This window comes from Talpa occidentalis, unplaced genomic scaffold (assembly GCF_014898055.3).
Source record: "Talpa occidentalis isolate TD23 unplaced genomic scaffold, MPIMG_talOcc4v2.1 talOcc4.15, whole genome shotgun sequence".
NCBI classification, from domain to species: domain Eukaryota; kingdom Metazoa; phylum Chordata; class Mammalia; order Eulipotyphla; family Talpidae; genus Talpa; species Talpa occidentalis.
The window spans coordinates 7,661,496-7,669,668 of NW_023601543.1; the positions used below are offsets into that span (position 1 = coordinate 7,661,496).

General features: G+C 45.8%; 1 protein-coding gene across 1 annotated transcript; it reads right to left on the reverse strand.

Annotated features, from left to right (window-relative positions):
• Positions 1 to 5,191: 5,191 nt before the first annotated feature.
• On the reverse strand, positions 5,192 to 6,795 carry LOC119246504 (cAMP-responsive element modulator-like). Its single transcript, XM_037512872.2, has 2 exons — positions 6,709 to 6,795; positions 5,192 to 5,977 (listed from the first exon to the last, which is right to left on the reverse strand). Exon 2 carries the CDS (start codon positions 5,943 to 5,945, stop codon positions 5,598 to 5,600), a length of 348 nt encoding a protein of 115 aa, XP_037368769.1. The 5' UTR covers positions 5,946 to 5,977; positions 6,709 to 6,795; the 3' UTR covers positions 5,192 to 5,597.
• Between the last annotated feature and the right edge of the window lie 1,378 nt (positions 6,796 to 8,173).

An 8,173-nucleotide genomic window follows, 5' to 3' on the forward strand; every position in this document is an offset into this window, starting at 1 on the left:
CAGCTTTATTAGACTTCAAATATTAAATTATTAATAATGTATATAGCACAAGAATTAAACATGAAAGCCAGCTCAGAGGCAATGGAGTATAAAACCAGAAATTGCTTCTTAATTCCTTTGTCAATTAAAAAAAATAAAAATAAGTGAAGAGCTTGGTTTTAGAGTTTTAAAAAAGCCACTTCTTAAAGGCAGGATTGTGAATCTGTGCGCTATATTTCCAATAACCAGGGAACTCTTACAAGACTCAAGGCGTTGAGGACAAAGGAATTTGCTAAAAACCAAAGCAGGGCCTCCCTGGTGGCGCAAGGGGTTAAGATGAAACCTATGAAGCTGTCCGCAGCCACTTCAGCATGAGTTCAATCCCAGGCCAGGGAGCTACCCACATGGCGCAGCAGACTTCTCCTTTTTCACCCGCTGCTCCCCTCAGCAGTGTATTCAGTCAATCTGCCTATTCTGTTCCCCACTCTGTCTCTGGTGAATTCTCTCACCCCCCCCACACACACACCTCTGGCCTGTACCCCAGTTCTCGTATGCATAAATAAATCTTTTAAAAAATAAAAAATAAATAAAAACCAAAGCAGTGATTCAGGGGTAGTTCCTAAAAAGAAAATCTATCACTTTTCAAATGCACACTTACTTTTATACTTATCCACAATAAAAATTTGTGAGTTAACATTTGTAAACATGAAATGTGCAAACTCATCAGTTGGAGTCTTTATAGTATAAAGATTCCATTACAAACCATGTCTATCTGTTTGGATGAAAGTCCTATTTAGTTTAGCACATTATTGACTTCCTGGAAGCAGTGATTAAGGCTTGCCCAAGCATGTGAACTGTACAAAATCATGCATCCCCTCCTGTGAGTTCCGTTAGACACTGCTAGAGTAAAAAACCGTTGTCAGTCAGCAACCAAAATCCTGTTACTTTTTCAAAGAATTTCCAGAAAATTCTGGTACATTACAAAAATCTCAGATTCAGTGTGTTAGAAATAGATCTCTTAGAGATTGTACATTCAAATATCTCCACAAAGGCAAAGAAATGATGGTTCAGATCAGTGAGTTAGTCTTGGAGTCAGGAGTCTTGTAGACCCCCAACTAATACCTAATACTCTTCCAAGTTTAGAATCTGTGTGTATGTGTGTGCATGTGTGTGTGTGGGGGGGAGGAGAAAGAATGTGCACTGGTGTAACTATAGTTCCTGTAACTATAGTTTATATGTTTGGAGTACACATAAATTTGGTTAATTCCAAGGTATTTCTCTGGAGCAAATCCAAATCTATCAAGGTTTCATTGCAATAATTTCCCATTTATGAATATTAACATTTATGGATAAATTCACATTAGCTCTTCAGCCATGATACATTCATATTGTAAGATATTGAAGGACTAAACATAGCAAGACAGCAGCCATTTTAAGGAAGACGACCATTTTGAAGAGTACAGCTGAGTCCAAGTTTTGTTTCAGGGTAAAACCACAAGAATCACAAGGCAAGGGTAAACAAAACTTAAAGGTTGCCAAAGAAAAATACACAATCAGATTGAACTTGGTCCCTGTTGTGAAAGGTCCCCTTTTTCTGATATGAAAGGTCCCCTTTTTCTGCTGTCAACAAGGTATAAAAAACAGCCTGTCACCCTTGAAGGGGTCCTTCTCTCAACCTGATGAGGCTGCTGAGTCAGTACACCAGGCAGAGTCGGACCCTAGCTTAAGCTAGCAATAAAGCCTTTTTGCTTTTGCATCTCTGGCTCCGTTTAGTTTTTGGGAACCCCGGATGGAGTTGAGGCGCCAACTCCTAACAATATTTGGAAAAAAGAAATATAATCTAGGAGAACCTCCAGAAGCTAAAGATTCAAGAGGGCATTTTTCCATAAAAGAACAGAATAAGCTACTGTGTGGAGAAAAAAAGTACAATTATAAGGAAAAGTTTGTGAACACTGTAAGTATACTTGACAGAAAAAATATTCAAAAGAAGGTCTAAATAGCACAAGGAGCATAGCAGAATATTAAATTAGATGTTTAGAAGAGCACAGTAAAGTGTGCTTTCAGAATGTTTGGGGGAGGAGTGGAGAGAGGAAAGTTAAGAAAAGTTGCGAAGTGTAGAGAATAGATACAGGTGAGTGGATGGCTGTCTAGTAGAAGTTCCAAATGGTAAAACAATATATGAGACAGCATAAAAGAGTAACAGAAACTACACTTTGCCAAGCTGAGGACTATTGTCTTGAAGCCAAAAGTTGAAAAGGGGCACACTAGGGTGTGCTAGTTGCAAGAGCGGCCACGATCACAACCCTCCCTGTACCCCTGCCCCTTTGCAATGTGAGTTTGAACTTCCATTGCAGAGCGGTGTTTCACCATCCTTGAGTCTGAATTGGCCTCATGACTTGTGTTGACCAATGGAATGGGGTGGAAGTCTCCAGAGTTCCTGTGTGCTTTTATGAGCTCTGAGCACTTAGACCCAATCCTCTACTATGTGAACAAGCCCAGGCTAGTCTACTGGTGGATCAGAAGTATTGCAGGGTAGTCACTGACCTTTGCAGTCAAAACCTTTCTGACAACCAGCTGACCTGCCAGGTTATCACAGACACATGATCCCAGATAAGACCAGAAGAATTTCCCAGCTGAACTCAGGTTAAATTGTCAGCCCTTAGGAGTCAAAGAATAGCGACATAGCCACATAATGGAAAAGTATTCCAGGCAAAGGTATCAGTTTGGCAAAGGTCCTGAGAGGAGAACACGCCTGCCATTTCTGAGGAAACTTTCTGTTCGGCTGAAGTGGAGTGAGGGAGGAAGGGGTAGGGAATGTAATGAGGACTGTGGTAGACTGTAAAAAATGGCCCCACTTTATTCTTCTTTCTGCATTCTTGCCCTTGCAATATGATATGGCAGATCCTCTCATCAAGAATCGGATTCTGCATCTCCACTCCTGGCACCTGGGTTGGCCATCTGGCTTGCTTGGACCTATTAGCAAACCTATAGCACAGAGGCTTGGAAGGAACTTGCACATCAAGGCTTGCTCTTTTGCCATTCCTACAACCCCTGGCTGTCACGTAAGTCAGTTCAGCCTGGTCTGCTGCATTATGAGAGCCAGTCACTCTTGTTATCTGAGACAACATCTAGCCAACGCATTCCCTACAGTTGCAGAAGCATGAGTGATCCCAGCCAAGACCAGCAAAAAAAAAAAAAAAAAACTGGTGAGCTGCACCCAACCCAAATTACCAAACCACAGACGTGTGAGCTCAATAAACTAATTTAAGCCATAACTTTTTTGTTGTACAAAAGCGAGCTGCAGCAATAGCTTTAAATTATAAGGACAAATAAGGAGAAAGTAAAACTCGTGAACAATTTCAGAGTGAGAGAGTGAAACGTTTGCTGTTCTAGCTGGCATTGAACGCTTCATCACAATACGAAATGTTATTTTAGACATTCTGATAATGTTCATATGATTCTAAAGAGAAAAGATTTTGAACTTAATGCCATTGCAAAAAATAAAAAATGGGCTTTTGGGATACCAGAAAATAATCACCTGGGGCAAAGCCAAGTGCATCACCTCAGATTGCTAGTTTTTTTTTTCATTTTTTTAGAAATTGGAACAAATTTTATTAGTTATGCTGAATTTTAAGTCTATGTATCAGATATTTAATGTTGTAAAGCAATCTTTTTTCACTTATCCGTGTGTGTGTCCACATGTGTGTGCAAGAGTACTTAAGATCTACCTTCTTAGAAAATCCCAAGCATACAATAATGCTTTATCATAGTCACATCGTTGCACATTATCTCCAGAATTGCTCCATCCTGCATAACTGAAATTTGTACCCTAAGCCAGTCTCCCCAATTTCCCTCTATCCAGCTCCTGGTAACCACCAATTTCCCTGCCGTGACTAATATCGAGTTTCATTCCATTGTAGTTAGAATAGATACCTGGAATGATTTTAATTTTCTTAAGTTTGTTAAGATTTGTTCTGTGTGGTCTTCCCCGGTGGCGCAGCGGTTGAACACTGGGTTGCGAAGCTGCCCGCAGCCTCTGTGGCGACGGTTCGATCCCCGGCTGCTCCCCGGCCACCGGAGGAGGGTCCCACACGGCGCGCAGACCTCTCCTGCCGCCCGCTGCTCCCCTCAGCAGTGTACTTCGGTCCTTCTGCCTGCTCTGCTCCCCTCTCTGCCTCTGGTGAATTCTCTCAACCTCCCGCGCTTCTGACTGTACCCAGTGCTTGCATAAATAATTAATTAAATAAATCTTTAAAAAAAAATGTTCTGTGGCCTAACATATGATCTATTATGGAAAATCTGTGTGTCCACTTGAGAAGAATGCGTATTGTGCCACAGACAGAGTGTTCTGTAGGTTAGGTCCGTTTGGTTTACAGTGTTGTTCAAGTCGGTTGTTCCTTTATTGGCTTTCTGTCTGGAGTTCCTGTCCATTATTGTAAGCAGAGTATTGAAGACCTTTACTATTATTTGTTGCTATCAATTTCTGCCTTCAGACCTGTCAACATTTGCTTCATATAGTCAAGTGTTCAGCTATTGGGTGTATATGTACTTGTTACAACTTCCTGCTGAGTTGACAGGCCCTTTTATCATTATACGATGACCTTCTTTGTCTCTAGACAGATTTAGAGTCTATTTGGTATAAGTACAGCCACGTATGCATTGTTATGGTTACCATCTGCATAACGTTCTTCTCCACGCCCTTCACTCTCAGCCAACGTGTGTATTTAATTCTAAAGTGTAGACAGTGTATCATCAGATCATTCTTATGTATTCTCTGGCCATCTTACTCTTCTTGATTGGTGAGTTCAGTCCTTTTACAATTAAGTAAATGGATTCCTACTGGTAAGTAAGACCTTACTATTGCCATTTTAAATTTCGTTTTTATTATGGTTTTTAAAAGATCTGCAAAACGTGTTATTGCCTAAGATACTATAAGATACACAGAGATTGGGAATTGGGAATAAGTGGCGCTGGAACAAGTCTTACAAACGCTATTTGAAGATCCAGTGACATACATTTTTTAGTTTATTTCTTAAAAACATGAAGTTACAGCTAAGAATGATCTCATACAGTGAAGCATTTTAGGAATGTTAGAGATGAGAGGGTACAATGAATGATACAAAGTCTGAAAAACAACAATTTTGGCTGGTTCTACAATGTATCGCCCTCAAAAGTAATGGTACTTGCTGTCATCTGTTCAAAGTTAAATATTTCTACTCATCTGTTTTAGGAGAACAAATATCGCGCACAGTTTCAGGTTCCTCCTAAGCTTCCTGTTCTGAACTTTGAGCCGTGCAACACCACTCACCAGACATAGGACATAGTATCTTTCGACTCGGACATTCTCTAGCAGTGTATCTGAACAAAAAAGTAGACACAAAAGAGCAAACAAGACAAAACACGCTATTGATTGCCAGAGGGAACAGGCATGTAAAAGCGACCGTGGCTGCATCGCAAATCTTGGGACAACGTTCCCAATTCCAGTGCAGACACTACATGAAACGGAACTCGAAAGGGTCGCAAGACTCACGTGGAACAATTTTCTAGGCAATCGATAAAACGGCTGCGTCTCCTGCCTTGACTAGAGTGGCAGAAAACAAGGTTTAAGTCAAAAACAGTCACTCTGCTTTATGGCAGCGAAGATCTCTGAGGGAGTTAAGCTCCTCCAGGAGGGTCTTGTTTTGTATTTCGAGCACCGCCACGCGATTCTCCAGACACTTGATATATTCTTTCTTTTTCCTGCGACACTCGCGCGCCGCCTCTCTGTTCTTCCTGAGCCTCAGCTCTCGCTTGCGGATGGCTTCTTCCGACAGCTGCTGGGCACTCCACAGCCTGTCCGGCGAGAGCAGCAGGATGCCCTGCGGCATGGTCGGAGGGGCTACCGCTTCCGTCTGGAAAGTCGGCACCTCCTCCAGGGCAGCGAACTGCGCGGAGCTGATCTGATAAATGCTCGTGGGCACTGCCATAGCGACGGCGGGAGGCGCCCTCCTTCTTCAAGCTGGGAACACGGCGCACAAGAAAGGAAAGTTTCTTTAGTATTTTTCCTAAAAGGGTCTTGGTGACAGGGTTTCTCGACGTTCACGGGAGAACGCATTACACCTGGTTCTGCCGCGTGGTCTGTCTCTGCAGTGGGTGCTACCTCAACAGTCTGGATGTGTGGCTCCCAAAGAACCAAAGGCTGCAGGTCCGAACAAAGGCCTGCGTGTGTGGGGGGAGAGTGGGGGGGCTGGGGGGACGGGGAGGTGAGGGGGCTGTGGGGGGTGGGGGGTGGGGGGTGGGGGCGGGGGGCGGGTGGAGCGGGGCGGGGGCGGGGCGGGGGTATGGGGGCGAGGCGGGGGTGTGGGGGCGTGGCGGGGGTGTGGGGGCGGCAGCGGGAAGGGGGCGGCAGCGGAAGGGGCGGCAGCGGGAAGGGGGCGGCAGCGGAAAGGGGGCGGGAGCGGGGGGGGGCGGGAGCGGGGGGGGGCGGGAGCGGGGGGGGGGGGAGGGGGGGGGGCGGGAGCGGGGGGGGGGCGGGAGCGGGGGGGGGCGGGAGCGGGGGGGGCGGGAGCGGGGGGGGGGCGGGGCAGGAGCAGAAGAAGCCATGTTTGAAGGCCAACGTGAGGAGAGGGCCTGAGAGGACTCTTAATCTACTTTTGCTGACACACATGCTCCCCATTAAGGCATTTATCGTCAATAAACTGGCCCTTCCCCCTTTGTCTTTAGCCCGCCAGGCTGGAGAGCGTCGCCTACCTCGTCGCGGATCACAGAGGGAGGACGTGGAGACCCCAAGCCTGCCAACAGCAGCTTCTCAGGAGACCGCTTCTGCGTGGATATCTGGCGCCGCTCCGCGTGACACCCACGTTGACCTCACGTCGCCCCATACGCACTCTCGCCCCCCAGCCGTGGTGCCCTCGCGTGCGTCCTCCCTCCGGGGCCCTCCACATCAACCCCTCCCCCAACATCGGCCCTGATGCAGTAGCCTCGACTTACCAACCCAACCTCTGATTTCTTCCTCTTCCAGTCTCTTCATTATGCTTCTTTATTGTGCTCTTGTCATCCGTTATGCATAAATAACTCTTTAGAAAAAATCACTAAGCACATTGGATTAAGGTCCACCATTACGAATGGCCTTATTTTAATACAGTCAACTCCTTATAAAGGCTCCACTTTTTTAAAAAAGATTCATTTATGCATACAAGAACTGAGGTACAGGCCAGAGGTGTTCACGGTGAGAGGACCTACCAGAGACAGTGCGGGGAACAGAACAGGCAGATTGGCTGAAATACACTGCTGAGGGGAGCAGCGGGCAAGGCAGGAGAGGTCTGCGGCGCCATGTGGGTAGCTCCTTGGCGGATCCAACTCTACGGCCAAATACAGTCACATTCTGAGTACTGGGGATGGGGCTTCAACATGTGAATTTGATATGCATTAGTTCATAACAATACCCTTCCTGAATGATGGTCTAATTTCTTTAAGTAAAAGGAACACGAGGACTACATGAGTATCTCAGGTCAAGTTTGCCATGATTCCTTCTGGCATGCACTGTGTTAATGGTGACCATGATCCTACAAGAAACTCTAGAGGCCATGGGACACTGGCGTGATAACTGGCTACCCATGTCTCTACTTTGAGAATCTACTTTGCTTCCAATTAGATACTGCAGTCCTAAATGAATCAAGTAGGGTGCCTGAGTGATGCTGGATGTGATACTACTCCACCAATTCATAATCTACCTGAAATTCCGTAGCAGATACTAGAAGTGGGCGCTGGTCTAAAAAGCACCCCACTGCCACCACGTTTATAGAGGCATCTCCATTCAAGGGGTGGTACCATGTTCCCCGCCCCACTTAATGAGGGGCAGAGCTGAGCAGCCAGGTGAAGATATACAACACAGAAGGCAAGTGGGCTCTTGTCCTGGTGGTCCAACTTGCACCCTGGAGCTGCTGGGAGGAAGGAGAGACACGTGCGGAAGCTAACAATGGAGGCCATTATATTGATTTGTACTTTGATATTGCTCCTTTGTACCAGACTTGCCTGGTCCCTTTTCTGTGCACCCTCCCACTAATCAGAAGGTGCTCTTTTCAGGTGGTGGCAGCAGCAAGGCTAGAGGCAGGTGCACCTGCCTCTGCACTGAGAAGCAATTTGGCTCCTGTCTTCGGAGGTCGACTGCTAGATGCCTTTTCTCTCTTCTTTCTGAGGCCAGGAACAAAATGGG

What these genes read in the sequence shown, in the direction of transcription:
- LOC119246504 (XM_037512872.2), bottom strand. Translation starts at nt 5,945, where the DNA reads ATGGCAGTGCCCACGAGCATTTATCAGATCAGCTCCGCGCAGTTCGCT.